Here is a 25578-nt window from a genome sequence, read left to right on the forward strand (position 1 = left end):
GACAGGAAATTTAAACCGAAGCCGCGGCCGCGGCCGCGGGCGCCTGGAGACTGATAATGTACTCGTGGAGTTGCCGTCAGCCCTCGGACGTCTGAAATCGCTCATGGAGCCCGCAAATATAACGCGGAGGCCTTGAGGAAGGAGTACGGAGGCCGAGAAGGAGGCAAGAATTTGAAGGAGCCAGAAAAGGGTACGGATGCCGGGAAGGGGAAGATGGGGTAAGAAGGTAGGCGGAAGGGGTCGTGAGAATGTAGAGAGGATAAAGGATGGGGAAGGTGCACAGGAATTGGGGAGCGCATAGGTGCAGAAGCTGAGGAGGGTAGAGGGACGGGAAGAGCTCCCAGGAGTTGAGGAGGCAGAGGTCTCAAGGGGGCGGAGGGACTGAGGGGACAAGAACCCGGAGGGAGGCACGGGAATTGAAACGTACAAAGGGTGGCCAAGAGGCGGTGGGAGTTGAGAGCGCAGTCCTAGAGGATGCGGTGGGACTGAGGGACCAGAGCCTTGAAGGGGGTGCGGGAGGTGAGATGGGATGTGGATTGGGATGGATTTGAGGCTTGCTGTACCCGCGAGCCGCGCCGGACATTGTGCGGGAATTGGAAGGCGGGGGGAGGGGATGATAGAAGGTCGAAGGCTAATGAAGGTGGTTCTGCTGCTGTTTTGTCCTTTCTTAGGCGACGGCAAATTCTCTGAGCTGCAGAGTTCTATGGCTGAGAGTAGGCTCCGGGCTCCGGACCTAGGTAGGTAACAGGTCACAACTAGGGATGCGAGGTCGAAGTTGCTACTCCTGCACCAGAGTCTCTTGGGATGGAAAGGTCGAGAAATGTTAGCGCTGTTAGGGTTTTCTAATTACTTAGTGGTTTTGAGTGTGTGTGTATGGTGGGATGTCATTAAATCATTTAGGAATTCATGTTAAAGGTCAAATAAGAGCTTTCAGTCTGATAATACGAACAAGATTAGCAGATGGGGAGTCAGGATAGAGTATTTTATTAAGCCCACATTCATGGTTATTTTTACCATAAACTTAAACACCGAAATAGATACGTATTTCAACACATGCTCACTTCCCTCAATACTCCCCCTCCCACTTCTTTCAAATCTTCTAGTTTTAGTTCTGGATAATTACAGATATAGGCTTTGGTTGTTGCCTTTGAACGTTAATGTATTTTACTAAGTTATCCACTCTTCCTTTGCTGGAGAACTTTTCTCCAAGAGTGTTTTCAAAAGGGGGCTTTATGGGGTGAACTTTCTGAGGCTTTTATGCCTGAGAATTGATTTCACCGTTGTTTTAAAATTCTTAAGTCAAAGTTCTTTAACTTCAACACAGTGAAAAATTACAGTATTTTCTTCCTGCAGAAAGTAGAGCCTTTGATAATTGATGTTGGTCTGATTCTTGTTCCTTTGTAAGTGACCTGCTTTTTTCATGAGAACATCTTAGATGATTCTCTTTATATTTGTTCTTAAAATTCACTGTAATATGACTATGTGTGAATTTTAGAGGGTTTTAAAATTTTTTTCATCACAATTTTATGGTTACATCATTTTAAAAGGCCAGGTCTCCATCCCTCCCTCTCTCTCATACACGCGCACACACACACCCCAGTGGGAGTTGTTTCTCCTGATTGCCACTCCCTAGGGTGCCATTGTTTACAGCTGTTTTAGCTATTTCTTCTAGTATTTATCTACTTACTTCTAAATAGCATACTGCTTTTGTTGTTTTCAACTTAAATTATATCTATTCATTTCCTAGCATGGAAAATATTTTTTTCTCTCCCCCACTTACCTGCAGTGTGTGTGTGTGTGTGCACGTGCACGTGCACACACACACACACACACATTTCCCTCCTCATCTCTCCTCTTCCCAGTGTATATAAAGTCTGTTTTTGTTTGTTTGTTTGTTTGAGCCCAACATGGGCCCAAACTCATGTCCCTGAGACAGACCTGAGCTGAGATAACCCACTGAGCCATCCCAGCACCCCTATATGTAGTCATTTTTGATTGGTCACTCATTTATTTGCATTATCATTATTATGGTTATTCACAGATGGCCCATGTAGTAAAGTAGGAAATATGCCTCATTTTCTATGAATGATCACTAATTCATGTCCAGATTTTACCAGAATTACAAACCTTCCCTCAGTGCCTTCAAGCTCATCAAAGAATCCATCAATTTCTTCTTTGTCTGGAAGACATGCCTTCTGAAACCATTTGTCTTAGTCTTCCAGTCCGGCCCAGCTATGCCTAGGCTTGTTGCACTGATTTCATCCTAGAATCTCCCTTCATCATTGTATGGATTTCCCTTTGCTTCTTTCCTGTGTAGGATCCCCCACATTTCAAATTCCTGTTTTCTTCTCCCTTATTTATTTCCTCATTTTGGTGGAGTACATCTTCTAATATAGCTTCCTGAGAAAGGGTATATGACAGATAAATTTTTCAAGACCTGCGGGTCTGATAATTCTTCACTCTTTTTTAAAAGATTTTATTTATTTATTTGAGAGAGGGAGAGAGAACACAGGGTGGGGGGTTGCGCAGGAGGGTCAGAGGGAGAAGGAAAAGCCGGCTCCCCACTGAGCAGGAAGCCCCATGTGGGGCTCAATCCCAGGACTCTGGGATCCTGACCTGAGCTGAAGGCAAACGCTTAATCCACTGAGCTATCCAGGCTCCCTGACAATTTTTTATTCTGCCTTACATATGAATGATGAAGGGTTAAGGAGTTCTGGGTTGGAAATCATTTTTCCCCAGAATTTTGAAAACCTGTTCCACTTTTTTTTTAAGTGTACAGATCTTTTTGTTTTGTTTTAATTTTTAATTCCAGTATAATTAACATCTGGTGTTGTATTAGTTTCAAATGTACAATATAGTGATTCAACCATGTTCCACTTCTTGTAGCTTCCAGTGTACTATAGCAAAGTCCAATGCTGTAAATATTTCTACCTTCCTCCTGAACACGATAAGGGCCTAGACTGGTCTATCTCTGGACCACCCCTGCCCCCATCTAGCAACACTGATTGTCTGTCTTTTTTACTTCCAAGTTTGTCATTGTTATTGTTGTTTTATATAGTCAGTGATTGTTTAGATTTATTCATAGTTTTGCCAAATCTTTGGCATTTCAGTCCTTCTGGGTCTAGCTTCCTTCATCCCAAAGTACACCTCTGTGAAGTCCTTTAGTAAGAAGTGCTTGTGGATAAATGGGTTTTCTTTGTTTGAGAAAATGCCTTTGGTTTTCTTTGTTGAAAAAATGGGTGGCTCAGTCAGTAAAGCATCTGATTCTTGACTACTGATTTCAGCTGAGGTCGTAATCTCAGGGTTGTGGGATCAAGCCCAGTGTCGGGCTCCATGATGGGTATGGACCCAGCTTAGGATTCTCTCCCTCTCCCTCTACCCTTCTCGCTCTCAAGGGGAAAAAAAAAGGAATTAAAAAAAAAGAAAGATGCCTTTATTTTGCCCTCACTCTTGGATAATTGTTCAATCAGATACAAAATTCTAGGTTGACATTTGTTTTCTCTCAGTATTTTAAATACTGACATTAGTGAAATAAAGCATTTAATAATTGAAGTAATTATTTTATAGTCTATATGATTATTCTGTTTGAAGCTCCTGGGGATCCAATTTTGGTGTCTCTTATTTCTGTTGATTCTTACCCACAGTGGTTTGTTTCCTTCGTGTGTTTTATAATGTTGGAAGGTGAGTTAATGTTGGATGATGCTTTATCTGAGGAAATTCCTGGAACCTTGAACTAGGCTGTGTACCTCTAGAACTGCTTTGCATTTGATTGTTTAGGGTATGCCAAAGACATGAGCTGGGATTATTTTTTACTTTAATTTCTCTGCTTGGTGATGGTGATCGTGAGTTCTTAGACCACATAAGTATTGTGAATTTGAACTCCAGATTCTTGGGAGGCCTATGGTTATGAGTTCTCAGAGAAGACTTTTGTCATGCAGAGCCCAAGCTAATATAGACAATATTCCCCCTTTGTCTCTTTTGGTGGATAGATTATTTTCTAATTTACCTTTTCTCCTAGATTCATGCAGGATTTCTCAATTCTATCTCCCTCCTTTAGGCAGGCACAAAACCTTATCTCCTGGGCCCATCTGGCTCATCAATCCCAAACCCTTTTCTTTTAAGCCCACAAACTCCCCCAGGGCAGCCAGCATTAGCTTTTACCACTGTGGTTTTCAGTTTTCTCATCATTCAGGGCATTTGTGGAGTCCTTTTATTTATTTATTTTGTGAATTTAGCTGTTAGATGGGATTTGTGTTTATATTTTAGCCAGTATTTTTTTTTTAGATATTTTGTATTAAGAAGGCTTTTAAATTACCTGGTCTCCAAAATGGCCTGAAATGAAGCCAAAATCTTCTTTCTCCTTAATGTCCTGAAACTTCTTGACAGTGTGCCCTGATGTGGGACTTTTTTCATTCATGGTGAGGGCTCTTGGTGGAGACTCTCAGTCTGGAAACTCATTTTCTTTCGTTCTGGGAGTTGTTAGCACTATTTCTGTAAGATTCATCCCCTCCATTTCCTTTCTTTTTTATTTCTGGAACTTTGTATTGTTCAGATATTGGATCTCATGGACCAATTCTTTGGTTTTCCTGTCTTTCTCTCCCACTTTCCATCTGTTTGTCTTTTGTTCTCTTCTATGTAGGATTTCTTCAACTTAACCTCCAATCATTATATTAAATTTATTTCTGTAATAGGTTTCTCAATTCCTAAAAGGTTTTTTCCTCTGTAGTTTCCTTTTTTTCATAGTTGCCTATGTGCTTATGGAAGGCATTGCATTCTTTTATCTCTCTGAGTATTCGTGGGTTTTTTTTTCTGTTTTCTTCTGCTTTCCTGTGTTGTCTCTCTTTCTTCAAAGGTCTTTTTTCTGTTTGTTTGGTAGTCAGATTTCTTGTTAAAAGCTTTCATTTTTCTTCTATTTTAGAAGCTTTCTTTAAATATTTGATGATCTTTGATTACCCATTTTTATTTAAAAGTGAGGTGATAAAATGCCAATTGGAAAGGACTGTCAGCGATAGACTTGATTCTAGGTAATCAGGCTGGAACCTGGCAATTTTGGTGGGTGTCTTATAGCTCAGGCTGCTATAACAAAACAGCATAGACTGAGTAGCTTAAACAACAGACAGTTATTTCTCCTGTTACTGGAGACTGGTAGTCCAAGGTCAAGGCGCCAGTAGATTCAGTTTCTGGTGAGGTCTCTTCCTGCCTTGTACATGCCTACCATCTCGCTATGTGTTCATATGACCTCTTCTTTATGCCCTCATGGATGGAGAGAGCGAAAGCTCTGGTCTCTCTCCTTCTTATAAGGACACCAGCCTCATGGCGGGGGGCCAGGCTCTACCTTATGATCTCACCTAAAGGGCCATACCTCCTACCACTATCACACTGGGGGGTTATAAGTATGGTGGTCAGCATTCTGGGAGCTCCGTAGGGGAAGAGCTTTGCAGGTCTCACTGTTCAATATGTAGATATCCTCTTAATCTTCTGTGTTTTCAGTGGGGCTTATCCCTGCTCTCATGTGTGCTCCATGTCCTCTAGCCCAGGGAGCTTTCACGCTTAGCGCTGTGGACATGTAGGGCCAGGTCATTTTCCTGTGGGGACCTTGTCCTGGAAGATGTGAAGCTGCTTTCCTGGCTTCCGCTGGCTAGAAGCACAACCCCTCCCCATTGTGACCACCAACAATGTTTCCATCAAAATCTCTCCCAGCGAAGAACCATTGCTTGGGTCTTCTGCTGGGGTGAGAGAGAGTTCTGGGTGCCCGGCTAGCCATTCCTTTTAAAGGCTTTCTGATAACCTCTTTCTCAGCCCCCGTCTTGCGCTCTAGCCTTCTATCTCTGGTCCCTCCAGGTGCGGGCCTTCAGCTCCAGCTTCTCTCGGGCTTCAGACGCCGCTTTCTCTGGGGCTCCTGCCTGCTTTCCACTCACCATCCGCTTTCCAGCTTCCACAATTCAGGGGCATCTCTCTTGCCTATTGTCATCTTCTTGCCAACGTCTTTGTCCATTTTTATTCTTTTCTCTGTCATTTTAGTGGCCTTTGGGAGCGAAAACAGAAGTTCTTGTATTCACCCTCCGCATATTTTCCTGTCTCCATTCTTTTTTTCTTTCCCTTTGCAACCCCTCTGTGGTGTTGCTCGCACTTCTGTTTCTGTCCTTTCTTAAATGTCTGGCTGGTCCACTTTATCTCCTCTTGATACCTTCTGGAAGAGTTCCTCCCCTTGAGTCGCCAACTCACACTATGTTACAAGATGGAACTCACCTACTGAGAGTTTGGGTTTTTTCTTTTTCATTCTTCACTTTAAAATAATTTCAGGGGCGCCTGGGTGGCTCAGTGGGTTAGGTGTCTGCCTTCGGCTTAGGTCATGATCCCAGGGTCCTGGGATCGAGCCCCGCATTGGGCTCTCTGCTCCGCGGGGAGCCTGTTTCCCCCTCTCTCTCTGCCTGCCTCTCTGCCTACTTGTGATCTCTGTCTATCAAATAAATTAATAAAATCTTTTTAAAATTTTAAAATAATTTCAGACTAAAAAAAATAATTTCAGACTGGAGTGTCTGGGTGGCTCAGTGGGTTGAGTGTCTGGCTCTTGGTTTCCACTCAGGTCATGATCTCAGGGTCATGAGATCGAGCCCCACGTCAGGCTACCACTTAGTGGGGAGACTGCTTGAGATTCTCTCCTGCCACCACCACCCCACTCATGCTCTCTTTCTCAAATAAATAAATATATCTCCAATCATAATAATTTCAGTCTTAACATAAACATTTCAAAAACAGTCAAGGGATGAGGGAAGGTGGGGCAGAGGGAGAGAGAGAATCTTTTTTTTTTTTAAAGATTTTATTTATTTATTTGACAGAGAGAGCAGGAACACAAGCAGGAGCAGTGGGAGAGGGAGAAGCAGCCATTGCACCATTCAGGAAGCCCAATGTGGGGCTCGATTCTAGGACCCCAGGAGCATGACCTGAGCCAAAGGCAGATGCCTAATGACTGAGCCACCCAGACACCCCAAGAGAGAATTTTTTTTTTAAAGATTTTATTTACTTATTTGACAGATCACAAGTAGGCAGAGAGGCAGGCAGAGAGAGAGGGGGAAGCAGGCTCCCTGCCAAGCAGAGAGCCTGATGCGGAGCTCGATCCCAGGAGCCTGAGACCAGGACCCGAGTGGAAGGCAGAAGCCCAACCCGCTGAGCAACCCAAGTGCCCCAAGAGAGAGAATCTTAAACAGCCTCCATTCCCAGCTAGGTGGGGCTCCGTCTCACAACCCCAAGATCATGACCTGAGTCGAAATCAAGAGTAGGACGCTTAAACTAACTGTACCTCCCAGGTGCCCCCCCGCCCTTTTTAAGGTACTTTTTATTTTAAGGAGGCGCATGCCCAACATGGGGCTTAAACTCATGACCTTGAGATCAAGAGCTGCACACTCGCCAGCTGAGCCAGCCGGGTGCCCCTCATTGCTCATTTATAGTTGAATTATTTATCTTTTTATTATATGAGAGTTTTTTTTAACTATTGTATTTTTCATGTCTTTTATCTCCAATTCTTTACCTGCCGTTTTGTTTTTTTTTTTTTATTTCCAGTATTCTCCCTTTTATGAGATGATCTGTAATACTTTAAAATTCTTTTCTCTGTCCGATCCATTACTTAGGACAGATAGACATGCTGTACCAGAGAAAACATCTTTTATAGTACTTTCTTTCTTCAGTTGCCTCATATTTTCCTATAAGCCCATGTCCCTGGGAGACAGCCACTCTGATTGGTAACATGCTTCTGGGACGCAGATGCAAAAGCCCAGACCCTGTCCTCTGCCACTCCATTGCATGTAGGGACTGGGGGTGGGACAGTAGAGGAGGACAGCCCCTGGTCCCAGCATGGGCTCAGTCACTCCCTGTTTGCAGCCACAGCCTGTGCCCTCCCAGACACACACAGTGCCTTGTGCTCTTCGTTGTCAAGAGCTGTCTCCTTGAGCTGTAATTACCTAACTCACCAAATGGATAGACGGTAGGGAGGGAGGCTCATTCAGACGCCAGCCGGCTCACGGTCCCCTTGACCTCTTGTTATCTCTTTCTCATACACATGTGCGTATTCACCCTGTGCTAGACTCCCACACTGCCTTGATGGTACCCTGCTGCCTCTGCGGGGCACGGGGCTGCTTCCTGGCACTGCCCACTCCCAGGAAGTGACAGCACAAGTAGAAAGCAATCCCCAATCTGTCACCCACCTTCACACCCTGGCACCCTTCTGCTCTGAGCTTGCTGTCCGCCCAGCCTCCAGGGCCCGGGTCTAACATCCATCTCATTCCTCCTCACTTCCGTGGCTTCTCTAGGTTTGGTTTCTGTGGAGAAAGTCCGTGGGCCTTATGTGTTTATCATCTTGTTTGGAAGTCGAAAGGACTGATTCTGAGAGAGCTTTCTATACAAGTATGGAATTAAAGTGTATACCTGAAACTTATAACAATGTTGTATGTTATTTATACTTCAATTAAAAAAGAAAAAAAGAAAAGAAAAGCAAGCTTTCTGGAGAAGTTAGCATTGGGAGGGATCTAGAATGGCCACAGTTAGAATAATGCCCAGGACTGACATTCGGCGGGTATTCCTCGTTTGGCTAAATCCGATACGTCCGGCCAGTCTCCATTCAGAGTGGTTGGTGCAAGTTAAGTATTTGAATATCCACCCCCCCCAATACCATTACCTGACACAATTTGCAGTATTTGATTTACTCCGTATGGACTGTCCAAGGGGGATGGGTAGTAATTGTTATCACTATTTCAGAAGATTGGGAGACACTAAGAGAGATTGTGACCTGCCCAGGGTTACACAGCTAGGAAGAAGCAGAGGCAGGGACTCACAACAGAAGTCTTCTCTGTGAAATGCCAAGCTGACTCTCCAGTATTTTCCGCCTCTGTACCTGGGACTTTCAGGAAGAGGAAGGTTTAGGGGACCAGAAGTTAAGTGCCCAAAGGTCAAGCGCCCGCTGAGGATGGGAGGGCAGGCTCTGGTTTTATGGGAATAATACTGATATGTAAGTCAAAATCTCTTCCCTAAATAGTTCCCAGTCTAATGGGGAGCCCAGAGGTTCACCCTGAAGAAGTAAACAGAATATGAAGCTGAAAATACCACGAGGACAGACAGTAAGTGATATGGAACTCAGAAAAAGAAAAACACCATCTCACCAGGGCAGGCAGGGTTTAACTGAGCAGGTCCAGGTGGGAGTCTGACAGGGCAGTAGGCAGCAGTGATGCAAGAATTCGTGGAATCAGGGGCGCCTGGGTGGCTCAGTGGGTTAAAGCCTCTGCCTTCGGCTCAGGTCATGATCCCAGGGTCCTGGGATCGAGCCCTGCATTGGGCTCTCTACTCAGCAGGAGCCTGCTTCCTCCAATCTCTCTCTCTGCCTGCCTCTCTGCCTACTTGTGATCTCTGTCTGTCAAATAAATAAAAAAAAAAAAAGGGGGCGCCTGGGTGGCTCAGTGGGTTGGGCCTCTGCCTTTGGCTCAGGTCGTGATCTCGGCGTCCTGGGATCGAGCCCCGCGTTGGGCTCTCTGCTCAGTGGAGAGCCTGCTTCCCTCTCTCTTTGCCTGCCTCTCTGCTTACTTGTGATCTCGTTGTCAAATAAATAAATAAAATCTTTAAAAAAAAAAAAAAGAATTAGTGGAATCAAAGAGTTTTAGAAAACTTACAAAAATATCTGATCCAGGGGCGCCTGGGTGGCTCAGTCGATTAAGCGTCTGCCTTCGGCTCGGTCATGATCCCAGGGTCCTAGAATCGAGTCCCACATCAGGCTCCCTGCTCAGCAGGGAATCTGCTTCTCCCTCTCCCTCTGTCTCTCCCCCTACTCATGCTCATTCTCTCTCTCTGTCAAATAAATTAAAATCCAGCAATGTCACTAACTATATCTTGGTATTGGCTGTTCTGGGTCCATTTTTTCAAGTATGTGACAAACTGTTTGAATTTGTTAGTTTCAAATATACTTTTTTATTTCAGGGAAGGTTTCTTCAGTTGTAATTTTTAGTATTCTGGGGATTTTTTGTTTTCTTTCATTGTGTTTAGGAACTCTTCTTATCTGTATGTTAGAACTTCTTTGCCTGTCTTCAGTGTTTGTCACATTCTCTCAAATCCATTTTTATCTGTTTTATCTCTTAACATTTTATTGTGAAAGTTTTCAGCCCTGCAACAAAGTCAAAAGAATTCCACATGAGCACCTAGACACACCATTTAGTTTTATCATTGATGTTTTACTATACTTATTTTTCATCATTGATTTTTATCTATTGTATTTTTTTTTAAGATTTTATTTATTTATTTGACAGATCACAAGTAGGCAGAGAGGCAGGCAGAGAGAGGGGTAAGCAGGCTCCCCGCTGAGCAGAGAGCCCAATGTGGGGCTCGATCCCAGGAACACAGGACCATGACCTGCCCAAAGGCAGAGGATTAACCCACTGAGCCACCCAGGTGCCCCTATCTATTGTATTTTTGATACATTTCAAGTAATTTGTAAGCAGTAGTACCTTTCCCTCTAAATAGTTCAGCATGCATTTCATTGACTAGAATTCCATATTTGTTTATAGTTTTTTCCTTTTAATGTAAAATTTATATACAGTGAAATGCACAATTCTCAAGATTATATTCGCTGAGGGTTTTGGGGGTTCCTTTTTTTAGCTTCATTGAGATATAATTTACATACTATAAAATTCACTTGTTGTATGATTTTGGTGATTTTTAGTTAATTTACCGGGTTATGCAGCTAACACACCAGTCTAATTTTAGAATATTTTCATCAACCCGAAAAGAACCTCATGCCCATTTTTAGTCACTCCTTATTCCGCCCACCATCAGCCTTTAAGTGACCGCTGATCTAATTTCTCTCTATATTTTCCTTTTCTGGACATTTCATATAAATGCAGTCATATAATATGTGGTCTTCTGTATCTGGCTTTTCTAATTCAGCATGTGTTTGAGGTTCAACCCGGTTGTGGCATGTATTAGTAGTTCAGTCTTTTTTATTGCCCAATAAAATTACATTGAGTGGATACACCACATTCCACTTACCATTTTATTTACATGCGAATTATTCCCTATTGGCTAAATGAACCAGGCTGCAATGAACCTTCTTGTATAGGGTTTTGTTGTTTTTTTTTTTAAGATTTTATTTATTAGAGAGAGAGAGAGGAGAAGCGGACTCCCCATGGACCTGGGAGTCCGAGACTCGATCCCAGGACTCCAGGATCATGACCTGAGCTGAAGCCAGTCGCTTAACCAACTGAGCCACCCAGTCGCCCTTTACAGGTTTTTATCTGGACGTACGCCTTCATTTCTCCCTGATACAGGCCTAGGAGTGGAATTGCTGTGTCATGTGTTAATAGTTAGCATTTTGAGAAACTGCCTCACTTTTCTCAAGTGGCTGCACTGTTATGTTCTCGCCATCCATGTGTGAGGGTCCTGGTGTCTCTGCATCCGAGCTTCACCAGGGCGGGAGCACTACTCTCAGGTTCATCTTTCCATGCCCGGGGCCTGCCCGGGACACGGCACGCAGAGGCTGTTGGTGAGCATCGCTTTGCTCGCAGGACTCCCTTAGCCCATGCTTCTCACTTTGTTCCTTTTGTTCTTTCCTAGGGACTCAGCTGGGAGTTTCCAGTTGTCTGGAAAAATGCCGGAAGAACTCACCAAATGCTGGGAGGAAGCCCTTCTCTGGAAAGTCCTTTTATCTGGATCTGCCTGCTGGCAAAAGTCTCCAGTTTTTGACGGGGGCCATCCAGCAGCTGGGTGGGGTAAGTGAGCTGCTCCCGACCTGTGATGTCATGTGCCTTTGTGGGTGGTAGGGCAGGAGCTGGAGAGGAGTTCTGTCTGTGACTTCCAGGTATTTTCAGTGGTATGACTACAGTTTCCAAAGCCACCCTTTTTAAAAATGAAGTTAGAGGGGCGCCTGGGTGGCTCAGTGGGTTAAGTCTCTGCCTTCGGCTCAGGTCATGATCTCAGGGTCCTGGGATCGAGCCCTACATTGGGCTCTCTGCACAGCGGGGAGCCTGTTCCCCCTCTCTCTCTGCCTACTTATGATATCTGTTGAATAAAGAAAAATCTTTTAAAAAAAATGTTTTAAAGAAAAAATGAAGTTAGAGGTGCTTGGTGGCTCAGTTGGTTAAGCGGCTGCCTTCAGTTCAGGTCATGATCTCAGGGTCCTGGGATCGAGTCCCGCATCAGGCTCCCACTCAAATAAATAAAGTGGTTTTGTTATTTTTTAAATGGCTTTTAGTGTATTCACAGAGATATGCAAGCTGTGTGAATATACAGTCAGACTTAGAACATTTTTTCATCACCCCTAAAAGAAAAAAGAAGCCCATAACCATTGTCAGTCATTGCCCATTTCTCCTCAGTACCCCTAATCTGGATAAGCATTCATCTACTTCTTTTTTTTTTTTTAAGATTTTATTTATTTATTTGACAGAGATCACAAGTCGGCAGAGAGGCAGGCAGAGAGAGAGAGTGGGGAAGCAGGCTCCCTGCTGAGCAGAGATCCCAATGTGGGGTTCGATCCCAGGACCCTGAGACCATGACCCGAGCGGAAGGCAGAGGCTCAACCCACTGAGCCACCTAGGCGCCCCATGCATTCATCTACTTCTGTCCCTATTCTTTTTCCCTTTTTTAAATTTTATTTTTATTTTTATTTTTTTAGAGTGGGGAGGGAGAGAGGGCAAGGGAGAAAGAGAATCTTAAGCAGACTCCGTGCCCAGTGCAGAGCCCCACATGAGTCTCTACCTCCCCACCCTGAGATCATGACCTGAGCTGAAATCAAGAGTCAGATACTGAACCAACAGAACCACCCAGGTGCCCCATTCTTTTATTTTTTTATGCTCATTTTCTGTGTAGCTATGATCATGAATACATTTTTGATTACCAACTTTTTGCCCACAACCTTAATGCATTAGCACTTTCCTATCATTATTGTCCCTCATATGCATTATTTGTAATGAGCATATAATATTTTTTGAGCATGTTATTAGTTTACTTAATTGTTCCCCTGTGGACATTGAGATTATTTCTAAATTTTAGCTCTTTTAAATAACACTGGTAAAAAAAAACTTTGGGTAAAAAGCATTTGCCATGTTTGTGTCCTTTAAAATATTTTTAAGGTGTGTGTGTGTCTTAGTAAGCAGCTGGCATGAGTAACTTGTGTTTAGAAAATAAGATGATGGCGCTTGGCCCCAAAGAGGCAGGCAGCTGGGGAAATGACTTGAATAAGCTTGGAATGCAGAGAATTGTCAAAGGAACAGAAGCTCAGAGATATGGAAACTCAGCAGTGGGGAATGTACCAAATGATGATTATATACCCGCACCTGGCCCCAAATTACCTTTGAACTTTTAGTCTGTTCTATCATTTAGCCTTTGGTGTGTAAAAAACCACCCCAGAACCGGGGCATAAAACAAGTTATTGAGGCGCCTAGGTGGCTCAGTTGGTTGAGCGTCCAACTCTTTTTTTTTTTTTTAAGATTCATTTATTTTAGAGAGAGAGCACATGCATGTGCGTGAGCCAGGGAAGGGGCAGAAGGCAAGGGAGAGAAGCAGACTCCCAGCTGAGCAGGGAACCTGACATGGGGCTCAATCTCATGATCTCGAGATCATGACGTGAGCCGAAATCAAGAGTTGGACACTGAAATGACTGAACCACCCAGGTGCCCTGAGCATCCAGCTCTCGATTTCAGCTCAGGTCACCATCTCGGGGTTGTGACATCGAGCCTTGTGTTGTGCTCTGTGCTGGGAATGCGTGGAGCCTGCTTAAGATTCTCTCTCCTTCTCCCTCTGCCCCCGCCCTCTCACCACCTGCTTGCCTGTAAGTGCTCTCTTGCTCGCTCACTCTCTCCAAGACCCTTTCTGGTTTCACATTTTTGCTCCTTTTGGTGGTGTGGCCAAGATCACAGGTGCAGTGTCAGAATGCCACAGTGCGTCTTCACAGGAAAGCTGTGACCTAACTAAGCTATTCTTTTTCTTTCTTTCTTTTTTTTTTTTTTTTAAAGATTTTTATTTATTTATTTGACAGAGAGAGGTCACAAGTAGGCAGAGAGAGAGATGGGGAAGCAGGCTCCCTGCTGAGCAGAGAGCCCGACACGGGGCTTGATCCCAGGACCCTGGGATCATGACCTGAGCTGAAGTCAGAGGCTTCAACCCACTGAGCCACCCAGGCACCCCTCTTTTTTTTTTTTTTTTAAGATTTTATTTATTTATCTGACAGAGAGATCACACGTAGGCAGAGAGGCAGGCAGAGAGAGTAAAGGGGGGTAAGCAGGCTCCCCACTGAGCAGAGAGCCCAATGCGGGGCTCAATCCCAGGACCCTGAGATCATGACCTGAGCCGAAGGCAGAGGCTTAACCCACTGAGCCACCCAGGCACCCCTTAATTTTTTTTTTAAAGATTTTATTTGTGTGAGAGAGATCAGGAGCTGGGAGGAGGGGTAGAGGGAGAAGTAGGCTCCCCACTGAGCAGGGAGCCCAATGTGGGACTTGATCCCAGCACCCTGGGATCATGACCTGAGCTGAAGACAGACACTTAACTGACTGAGCCACCCAGGGGCCCTCTTTTTTTTTTTTTTTAAGATTTTTTTTTATTTATTTGAGAGGGAGAAGGCACAAGCAGGGGGAGTGGCAGAGGGAGAGGGAGAAGCAGGCTCCCTGCTGAGCAGGAAGCCCGATGCAGGACTCGATCCCAGGACCCTGGGATCATGACTTGAGCTTACCCGACTGAGCCACCTAGGCGCCCCCCAGCTAAGCTACTCTTAATCTTGTCGAGCCTCGTCAGTGTGCTCTCGCTCTGTGCTGACTCAAACTGGTCAAATAACAAAGCCTGTGGCCTTTTGCTGCTGGGTCAGAAGCAGCAGTTCTGGAGACAAAAACCTGTGTTTTCTATATACATATATATATAGACCCTATTATGTTTCAGGATGACGTCTCCTTGGGGGCTTGGTACAGAACTGCATTTGGTCTATTTAAAGACATTGATTCTGAAACTTCTGGCAGCCAAGATTTCCTTCCCCAGCCTCTCAAAATCGATGATTCTACATCTGCCTTTTGGTTTTCAGCCACCTCTGTGATCTGGTTTCAGGTAATTGAGGGTTTTCTGAGCAAAGAAGTAAGTTACATCGTGTCCAGCCGCAGGGAGGCGAAGACAGAGAGCAGTGGGACAAGCCCCAGAGGCTGCCCCAGCCCCAGCGAGGTCAGAGGACAGACACCGTCCATGGCCCATCCAAAGGGCGGCCACACCAGGCCTTCACAGAAGCCTACAGACTCGGTGAGAACCTCATTGGGTAGGAAAGGTGTGTTCTCTGAACAAAGGAAGTACACCTCGATGAGCCCCTGTGGGCGGTCTCCAGCTTTAGTTTCGTCTGGTTTAATTTAATCTCTCATTTGAATTCAGGGACTGAATCTAGCTCTGCATCCAAAAAGCTCACCAACTTGTTATCCCCACGCGGTCCCTTCTGTGATACATTTCACTTCTCATGGGACTTCCGTGTCAGAGGTTCAGAAACAATAGGAAGATTCCTCTGTAAACCAGGGAGGACTTGTTGAAATTGACCCAGGTTGCTCTGCTGGGGGTGTGGAAACTCCCAAAGAGTGGTCTTAGAACATGGGGGACGCTTTGACCTTGGGTCCATTCAGGACACCCTTCTCCACCAAGGTCCAAGCTGCGGCTACCTGTGGGTGACCCGGCATTGTGGGTGGCTTTGCCTTTACTCCAGAAAGTTCTTTAGGCTCTCGTTCTGCTGCTCCTCAGCTGTCACTGCTCCCAGCTTTCCGAGAGCTGGGTCCCCAGGACCCCCCCCCCCGCCGCCGCCCCTGGCGCCTGTGTGCATAGGTGGGCTGCGGAGCCTGGCTCACGGCTCTTCTCTTCCTGTCAGGTGCCTCTGAGCAGAGGGAAGGAGCTTCTGCAGAAGGCCATCAGAAACCAGGTGAGCCGAGGGAGGCGGGCTGAAGGTGCACGGGGGAGGACGTAGCCTTTCTCCCGAGGGCTTTCCAGAATACTGCCACGAAATGCACAGCTGTGAGATGGAGCGTCCTTATTATTTCCTTCTTACAGATGAGCAGGTAGAGCTCAGAGAAGTAAAACGGTTTGTCCAGAGTCACCCAGGGTGGTGGTAGAGCCTGGGTCTTGACTCCCCCATCCTTCTGTCTCCAGAGCTAGCGAGAGGGAAGCTGGGGGACGTGTCTACGCTGCGCATAAGCCAGGCTGCACATCTCGTATAAGTAGCTGTTTATCCCTTTTGCGAGATCCAGAGCCATTGAAGTGAAGTCGTGGGAGGAGGAGTCAGGGTGCTCTTGTGAGGAAGGTGGGAGAAGTGGTGTCGAGGAGTGTGCGCGGCTGTGGCCAAGGGAGGAGATGGGCTGTGCTTGGGCGGCGGGGTGGGGACAGCCTGAGGCAGAAGCAGCTTCCTGCTTGATGGTGGCGGCTGGCGCTGCTGTTTGTCGGGTCCCTGCTGGGTGCCAAGAGCTTGGCTCACAGAGGCCCTCCTGGCAGACAGACAGCTCTCTGAGAACCCTCCATTGCTTCCTGATCACCAGTGGTGGGGACCAGCCTGTGTGGGGAACAGGGTCTTCGGGGGGCCTGGGGGAGACTCTCCCACACCCTCTCTTCATGGGGCCACCCGGAGCCAGTTAGGCCTTGGGGAGTCCCTTGCTCCTGCCTGACCGCGTCGTCTTTCCAGGAGAGTGGCAGCGGAGGAGGCGGCGGGAGCAGCAGCAGTCTCCTGACCAATGCCCGCTCCTGGGGAGTGAGGATCGTGCACGTGGACGGTACCGTTTCTGCGCAGGGCTTCCGAGGAGGGCACTTGGTGACTGGCCGACGGCATCTGTTCTTAGAGGGCTGTCCACCAGTGGAAGCTAGCAGAAAGCTAGCAGATGGACTCACTCACTGTGTTGACGCACAGAGGTGGGGGGCATGGACCAGCCAGAGTGAGAGCAGGGCACGGGTGCTGGAAGGTGCCGCTTTGTTTAGCTACGCTGCGCTCCCCTCCAGCTGGTGTCATGATCCCACTCCACAGATCCAGAAATCCGGGGCGCCCGGGGGGCTACGTAAGCTAAGTGTCTGCCTTTAGCTCTGGTCATGATTCCAGGGTCCTGAGATCAAGCCCCGCATTGGGCTCCCAGCTCAGTGGAGAGCCTGCTTCCCCCTCTCCATCTGCCTGCTCCCCCCCGCCCTGTGCTCTTGCGCACTCTGTCAAATAAATAAATGACATCCTTAAAAACAACAACAACAGGGCACCTGGGTGGCTCAGGGGGTTAAAGCCTCTGCCTTCGGCTCAGGTCATGATCCCAGGGTCCTGGGATCGAGCCCCACATCGGGCTCTCTGCTCAGCGGGAAGCCTGCTTCTCTCTCTCTCTGCTTGCCTCTCTGCCTACTTGTGATATCTGTCAAGTAAATAAATAAAATCTTTAAAAACAACAACAACAACAAAAATATGGAAATCCTCCTATTCTCCATAACCACTGACCACATATTACTCTGTGCTAGGTATTCGCTCAGTTAATCCCCATTGCAGTCTTTCGCCCACTGTACAGGTAAGGCAATTGAGCCTTAGTAGATATTAGGTAAATTATCCATAATGTCATCACAAGTGAGGAGTGTGGCCCACATTCCAACCTAGTTTGACCCAACTAAATTTCATGTTCTTTCAGGGCACCTGGCTGGCTCAGTCAGTGGAGCATGCAACTCTTGATCTCAGGGTTATGAGTTCGAGCCCCACACTGGATGCAGAGATTACTTAAAAATAAAATCTTTTTTTTTTTTCCAGATTTTGTTTATTTATTTGCCAGAGAAAGAGAAAGACAGAGCACAAGCAGGGAGAGCAGCAGGCAGAGGGAGAAATCAGCTCCTGGCAGAGCAAGGAGCCTGACATGGGACTCGATCCTAGGACCCCAGGATCATGACCTGAGCCGAAGGCAGACATTAACCGACCGAGCTACCCAGGCGTCCCTAAAAATAAAATCTATTTTATTTTATAGAAGATTTTATTTATTTGAGAGAGAGAAAGAACACAAGTGGGGAGAGAGGCAGAGGAAGGGGGACAAACAGACTCCCCCCTGCGTGGAGCCTGATGCAGGGCTCGATCCCAGGACCCAGAAATCATGACCGGAGCTGAAGGCAGATGCGTAACTGACTGAGCCACCCAGGTACCCCAAATCTTTTTTATTTTTATTTTTATTTTTTAAGGTTTTATTTTAGGGGGAAAAAGGTTTTATTCTAGGGGTGCCTGGGTGGCTCTGTCATTTAAGCGTCTTCTTTCGGCTCAGGTCACCATCCCAGGGACTTGGGATCGAGCCCTGCATGGGGCTCCCTGCTCAGCGGGGAGCCTACTTCTCCATCTCCCTCTGCCTCTCTCTGCTTGTGCTCTTTCTTGCTCTCAAATAAGTAAATAAAGTCTTTAGAAAAATAAAATAACAAATAAGAAAAGATTTTATTTAAAGTAATCTCTGCACCCAGCATGGGGCTTGAACTCACAACCCCAAGATCAGGAGTCACATGCTCCACTGACCAAGCCAGCCAGATGCCCCAAAAATAAAATCTTTTAAAAAACTTTTTTTTTCATGTTCTTTCTTTTATGTAGGGTTGCCTCACACTGTAACCGCCGATTTGCAGGTTGTCATAAATTTACGTTAGAACAGCTGTCCTGAATCAGCCAGCAGTGACTGGCCCACGTACCCAGCTCTGCTCTGAGTCTAGGGTTTTCTCCTAATAACACTGTAGGGGGCTGATCCAGATCTAGCCGGAGACCTGCCAGGGCGTTCGAGAATTGTGCTCGGGAAGGTACCAGTCTGGGATGTGGGGGGCTCTTTGGTCACTGGAAAATCAGCCATTTCTGACATGATCTAATTTCCTGCCTTCCTGTGTGTTAGGGAAGCTCCTGCTGGGTCTTCCATCTAAGGCTGCGTCTGAGTAACGCACGTGGCTGGTGTCCCCCCACCTCGGGCACAGCTCTTCAGTGGTACCATAAAGCCCTTGTGAGCCCTTGTGAGCCCTTGTGAGCCCTTATGAGCCGTAAGGCCGCTCCTCTTCAAGAGCGGTACCCAGTGCGACAAAATAGCCTGAACCCAGCTTGGGTACTTTCCCAAGGAGAGAGGACCCAGCCCTTTCTTTTATTATCAGCAGGTGCAGAGGTGACACGTAGCCAGAAGGTGGCAGGCAAGGCTGGTGTGATCCAGGGGGCCAGGCCGGTGAGAAGCTGAGCCCCCAGCCCCAAGAAGGGGCTGTGCTGGGGAGAGAGGAGTGGGAGCCTTTGGCCACAGCCCTCTGTTTCCTCCACAGAAATGCTGATGCACGTGCAGCAGCTGTCTCTTGATGCTCTGTGTGTGAAGAAACAAGGGCCGAAGAAGCCAGAGGTAGGTTGTCCTGCCGAACTGAAGGGAAATGGATGGTCTGCAGCGGTGAAGTCGGTGACAGCTTTGGTAAATCCCTGACCCACGTGAGCCATGTCTTCTTGGCCATTTCAGAAACAGGAGGAGGAGTGCAGCCTCTCCGTCATCAGCACAGCCCTGGTGCCCACAGCCTCTCGTTGCCCTGTCCTCTCCTCCCCATGCTACCTGCAGATCTCCCATGGTCCACTGAGGCATGCACCGTGGCCTGGGCTGTGGACTGCCCGTGGCTAGTCGTGGCCTAGATAAAACAGAAATGCTCAGGGCCTGCTGGCTAGGCTGCCGTTCTGGGGCCAGCTCTTGGCCCAGGAATGAGCCTGCAGATTGCATGGGTGGGGGCAGGGGATGTTGCGGTTTGAAAGAGCTGTCACCTTCCAAATTCCTATTTGGCTTTTCCTTCCTCTGCTAGAGTTAGAACTGTGTGTACCCTACATCAGGAGAGCCCAGGCTGATTTTTAAAGCCACGGTGTCTTCATCCAGCCTGAATCTGAGGAAGGATTAAGCCTTCCAGGTACCACCCAGGGCCCGGCACCCAGGAGCAGGACCGGCAGTGGTAGCGAACCCCTCCGTAGCAGAGGGAGCCCTCTGCCCCAGCGCCCCTTGCTCCACACCCCCTGGTCTGGGAGTCTTCGGGGTTCTGCCACTTCTGTGAAATAGATCTGCACTGTTCACCAGTCCGAAGGTTGTACGATGAAAGTCTTTCTCCGCTGCGACTTCTCTTCCCCCATTGCCAGGCTCCCTCCCCGAGATAAGCAGTGTGAATAGTTTCCCAGGTATCCTCCCAGGATCCATGCTTATATGAGCAGATAAGTCAAAAGTTCCTCCCTTTTTTGCAAACGCATGGTATTTTTACTTTGCCTTATTCACTTAATAATCTATTGTTTTTAAGATTTTATTTATTTATTTGACAGACAGAGATCACAAGTAGGCAGAAAGACAGGCAGAGAGAGAGGGAAAAGCAGGCTCCCCGGTGAGCAGAGAGCCCGACATGGGGCTCGATCCCAGGATCCTGGGATCACGACCCGAGCGGAAGGCAGAGGCTTTAACCCACTGAGCCACCAGGCGCCCCTAATAATCTATTTTGTAGATACTTAGGGGTCTTCCAGAGTAAGTTCTGGGTGCAGTTGGCTGATATGCAAGGAGATAGGGAAAGCTTCTTTGGGTCGTGGTTGCCCTGGAGTTGTTGCCTGGAGAAGAATCCATAACCTCCATGGGCCCAGCGGTACAGACAGTCCTGGACCCACTAGATTTCTGCCAACCCCCTCCCTGATTTCTTACTTTATTTCATTTAATTTGCAGTAGTATATAGTAGTTTTGTTTGACCTTGACCTGAACATTGGTTTGTTTTGTTTTTCTTTTAAAGATCTTATTTATTTATTTGAGAGAGAGAGCGCACAAGCAGGGGGAGCAGCAGAGGGAGAAGGAGAAGCAGGCTCCCTGATGAGCAGGGGGCCTGATGAGGGGCTCGATCCCAGGATCCCAGGATCATGACCTGATGACCTGAGCTGGAGGCAGACGCTTAACCAACTGAGCCACTCAGGCATCCCGGACCCAAACATGGTTTTGACCCACAGGGTCCAAATACACAGCACAGGGCGCAGGAAAGCAAGAGGTGTGTAAGCTGACCTGGAACGGCGGCAGGGCCTGGGAGATGCGAGCTGCCACGTCTGGGCACCTGCCTTGCGTCAGGTCTATTGCCTCCTCCCTTTGCATTTGTCTGTACCTCGTGGCCAGGTCGGCGAGGCAGGGGGCTGTCGCTTGCACCCCAGGCGGCACAGCACCGGCCTGCGCCCGGGCCCGGGGGCTCTGCATCTGTTGCCCTTCCTGGTGTCCTGCGTTCCCTCCACAAAATCAGCCGCCACTGAGATGCACACACAGGGCTCACCCCCCACCATGTCCCCGGGGAGCCAGAGGGAGCCATTGTGTCGGCTCTGCCCTTGCTTAGGGCCCAGCTGACAGCAGGAAGCAAAGTGGGGCAGACAGACTCACAGCAACTCGCCTCACCAGGCCCGCTTCCTCGACCCTCCAGCTCCCTCGCATCCTTAACCTATTTTCCTTTCCATTTAGGGAGCGTGTCCAGCAGAGTCAAGAACGCGGAAAGGTCAGTGTGGTAGCTCTCCTCATCTAACTGCAGTCCCTCCCTCCTAAACGCTTCCCCACGGCTCCCTCTGTGGCAGCATCTGCTCGCTTTTCTGCGGCAGGAAGCGAGCGAGTCCAGGTTGTGTTGTCCTGTCGTGTTTGCAGAGCCTGCACTTTGGAGGCGAGAGGGCGGGAGAAGCCCGAGCTTCTCCTTAGCGCCAGGACCCCGTGCGGCCTCGGCCGGATCCCGGGCCCTGCCTGAAGTTCGCCTTCCTCTTCCCTCTGATTGGGAGCAGTTTGGGGTGGGCAGTGTGACAGCTGCCTACCACTCTCCCAAATGCCAGACTCCCCGAAACTGACAAACAGGCAGATTGACAGCCCGGCTCCCGGCCCCTCTTGGACCGCGGGAGAGTTTCTCCCCCTGGATGTTTCTCCCGGAGCTGCTCTTTAAGTGGCATTTATTCGTGCACAAGTAGGAGCTAAGAAAAGTCACTTGGCACCTCTCATGTTCAAAATTCAAGGAAATCTGTGGGGGAACTGATTTTAATCACTGTCTCAGTTAATTAGAAAGACAAGAAATCGCCCCCAAAAAGTAATTAATGAGAGCTGCTGCCGTGCGAGGAGCGAGGCTGCTTTTGGCTTGGGCGCTGGCGGAGCCCGGGGCGGGTCTGAGGGGGGAGGCGCTGGCCTCCCAAGGAGGGGGAAGGTCTGGGGGCCTCCGGGGCTGCCCATGCTCCCAGCCTGCCCAGCTGCCCTTCTCACAGGGCCTCTGGGGGAAGAAGAAGGGGTTCTTAATACCTAAGAGATTTTGTAAACTCTGCAAATACCTAGCTCACAGAGGAATCTCTTGGATAACTGAGCAAATTCGTCTTCCCAGCTGCCCCTTGCCCTGTTGATCCAGGATCCGGATTTCACCTTTGATTTTTTTCTTTTTTTTTTTTTTTTTTACTGCCCTCCTGCTTTGATCCCTAAACACTCTTTGGCTCTCTTCCTCCTTGCTTTTCCTGCAAAAAACCCTGGAGTCTCCCACCTGGGAGTGTTCTCAGGCCCCTCGGATTCTGAGGCAGCAGGAGGGCAGGTCGGGAAGGACCCAAGGCTTTTAGTGGAAACGAGCCAGGGCTGCCAGGTTTCTAACCCTGACGGCCTCCAGCACCCCCACACCGCAGGGTCCCCTGTCCTGCTTTGGGGTGGGCGGCCCCCTGCAGCCCCTCCCCACGAGGGGTCTCTTCTCTTTCACCTCGGGTAGAGGCCAGAAGAGATGGGGGTGTTGGCTGACCCCAGCCAGATGGAAGGGCACAGCACACCTCGGGATGGCGTGGGCCCCGGTTCTGCGTGACTCTTAGACCTTGGCAGAACCTCGCCTCAGCGCATTTCCCGTGCAGGCCCTGCCCCGGAGCCGACAGATGGCTCATGTGTGTGCGTTTCCTTTCCAGTGGCCAAGCTGAAGGCACCGTTCCTCAAAATCGAAGATGAGAGCAGGTGAGTGATGGGGGGCTCCCCTCCCCTCAGCCTTACCAGGCCCGCACGGAGGACAGGTGCTCAGGGGCCCCAAGCTGATGTGAGGGTCCTGGAGCCCCTCAGCCCACCACGTTCGTCTTCCCCAGAAGCCGCTCTCTCCCCCTGTCATGGAGAAGTCTCCCACAGACCAGGAGGAGCCTCTGAAGGTGGCCCTTGCACAGTTGGCCCTCCTCTTGGTCATGAGTCAGAGGTTAGTGACCTGTGTGTGCATTACCTCTTTTGAATGCTCTGCTTTTAGGAGCACTCATGTCCCGCCCAGGCTCATGGCTCCTCCTCTCCCCTGGGGTGCACACTGATGCTCACTGCTGAACCCCTGCTGGCCCCCGGCAGCGCCGGTACCGTTGCCTTGGCTGAAGCCAGGGTGCTTGGGCCGGTGTGGCGGTTCCCTTGTCAGACCATCTTGTACTGGAAGCCCTTCTGTTTGGCGATGCAGAACCCTCTTCTGATACATAGTATCTCGTGAGGGCCTAGGAAGGACGGGCATGAGGAGAGCCCATCCTTTTCCTAGTGGGGAAACTGAGATCAGAGAAATTAAGGGACTTAATACAGCCATGTTGCCAATGAAGCTCAGCCCAAGGCCAGAATCTGGGTGTCCTGCCCATCCTGCCTGGTGTCCTCCACACTCTGCCCTGTCTGTCCCCCAGTAGGGCCTCTTCTTTCTAGACAGCTGGGGCATGTGGGGTAATCTATGGGCTGTTAGTCGCCTTGGTTATCACTGACTCTTCAGTAAGTACTGGCTCAGAAACCTGCAAATTTATGATGACCTCAAAATAAAAAGTTGGCTTTGGGTTTTTTTGTTTGTATTTAGAGAAAAAGCCCGTGTGAAGCCAGCAGAGACTCCTGGGACCAGAGCTTTCTGGGTCTCTTAGCCTCAGGCAGGGCAGCTAAAAGGCCCAATGCCGGGAGCCTGATGTGTCTGCCTGTCCTCCAGGCAGACCTGGGTTTCCCTCTTGGCTCCTGGGCACAGGAGAGAATTGGCTTTGGTGGCCCAACCATGAGTGGAGGGAACGCAGGAGGGTGATGAGGTGCTCTCTTCTCCAGTTCCAGTGGGATGGGGGCTGCATGGCCTCTACCCCAGCTCCTTCACTACTAGTTAAACACAAGTGGTCATGGCTCGTACACACCGCCAGTGCCCCAGTGTCGCACTGCATGTGGCTGGCACCCGTCACTTACGGGGGGTACCATACGCAGTTGGGGTGCCCCCAGCAGCATAGGCAAGAGTGGAGACAAGATGTCCTGTGCTTCTGTTGGCTTGCTCTCCCAAAGCCCAGTGACCTCACCAGACTCAACTTTGCAGCCCTCTGGGCAGAAACAAAACCTTGAAGAGGAAGAAAGTGGGGAACTGGGGCTGTGAAGGGTACCCCCTGCTCTTTAGGGACCCAAGAAGACTCCTGATTAATTCACCCCGAGACCACAGGACTCTCACCGTGCCTCCCTCCCACCCCCCAGAAACCCATGGCCCACACTGTCCCCTGGAGCATAGGCTATGGCAGCCAGACGCGGCGTGCCTGTCCGCTACAGCGGCAGGCTTTGCTCGGACCCACAGATCACTGTGCCTGGCTCTGGAAGTCTCTTGAATGTGAGCAGCTTGAGGCAGAACCATTCAGTGCAGCTCTGACTCCCCAGAACTGTGCTGCTCCTTTCCTTTCAGAATACCTCCCCTTGGGTGGTACCGAGGAGCAGCCCAGAGCAAAGACGTTCCTCTTCCTGGAATAGGAAAGTCACTGATCTGGTTTAAACATTCCTCCATTTAGGTCTGCCAGGCTAGAGTCCTCAAAGGTGGAAAGTGGGAATTTGGATCAGGAGTCGGGAGACTTGGCTCATTGCCTGGTCTGGACCACTTAGCAGTCGTGAGCCCTTGGGCAAGTCACAGAACATTTTAGGCCTCATTTCCTCTTCTATCAAATGGGCGAACTCCACTTGTTCCCCTCCGCTCAGATGAGGCAGGGAGGGTAAACGGGCTCGTTGTGTAGCCAGAGTGGGGGAAAAGCTACTTTGTTAGGACTGGGATTGGGCGGGGGGGGGGGGGGGGGGGGTTGGGCCAGGCCCTCCCTTCGCCTCTCCCTGTCCCCGACTGTATTCAAAATGGAAGTTCTCTGTGTTTCAGGAAGTTTCGTCCCTTCCACCATCAATTTAAGTCCTTTCCTGAAGTTTCTTTCCTGGGACCCAAAGATGCAAGTCCCTTTGAGGCCGCGACGACCCCGGGCAGCTCGCATCGCACCAGGTGGGTGTTGCTGGTCTGAGTGCCAAGGGCGAGCTGCGGGCCAGGCCCTTCCCCCGGGGAGCCTGCTGGTCCCGTTTGGGGAATGGCCGTGTGTTCGCTCCTGAGGCAAAGTCTGTTCTGGGAACTTCGCCCAGAGAAGAAAGATCCTAGGCATCTTCATCCTTTTTACTTGGTGTTCTCCGTCCCTACGAAGGAATTTGACTTGTGTCCAAAGGGCAATAGGCTGGTTTCTAAAACTCGCATCTACACTCCACCTTCATCAGAGTGCCCTCGGCTGCCATTAAAAATGCAGGTTCTCAGGCTCCGTGTGTAGAACCACAGTCTCATGATGGAGCCTTCAGAACTGTGCTCTTGTGGGCAGCTGGGCAGCTCCCCGGGTGATCTCTGTGC

General features: G+C 48.8%; 1 protein-coding gene across 1 annotated transcript in view; it reads left to right on the plus strand.

Annotated features, from left to right (window-relative positions):
* Window positions 1-703: 703 nt before the first annotated feature.
* DBF4B (DBF4B-CDC7 kinase regulatory subunit) overlaps window positions 704-25578 on the plus strand; it is a gene marked incomplete at both ends in the record, with an annotated part of 30107 nt that continues 5232 nt past the window's right edge. Inside the window, 9 exons of the mRNA XM_080826663.1 lie at window positions 704-737; window positions 11590-11744; window positions 15067-15252; window positions 15860-15910; window positions 16664-16751; window positions 19261-19334; window positions 21435-21468; window positions 22880-22925; window positions 25057-25188. Of these exons, the coding sequence (XP_080682789.1) occupies window positions 704-737; window positions 11590-11744; window positions 15067-15252; window positions 15860-15910; window positions 16664-16751; window positions 19261-19334; window positions 21435-21468; window positions 22880-22925; window positions 25057-25188 (800 nt within the window). The remainder of the gene's footprint in view (window positions 738-11589; window positions 11745-15066; window positions 15253-15859; window positions 15911-16663; window positions 16752-19260; window positions 19335-21434; window positions 21469-22879; window positions 22926-25056; window positions 25189-25578) is intronic.

This window comes from Martes martes, assembly GCF_963455335.1.
Source record: "Martes martes genome assembly, chromosome: 16".
In the NCBI taxonomy this organism is placed as follows: domain Eukaryota; kingdom Metazoa; phylum Chordata; class Mammalia; order Carnivora; family Mustelidae; genus Martes; species Martes martes.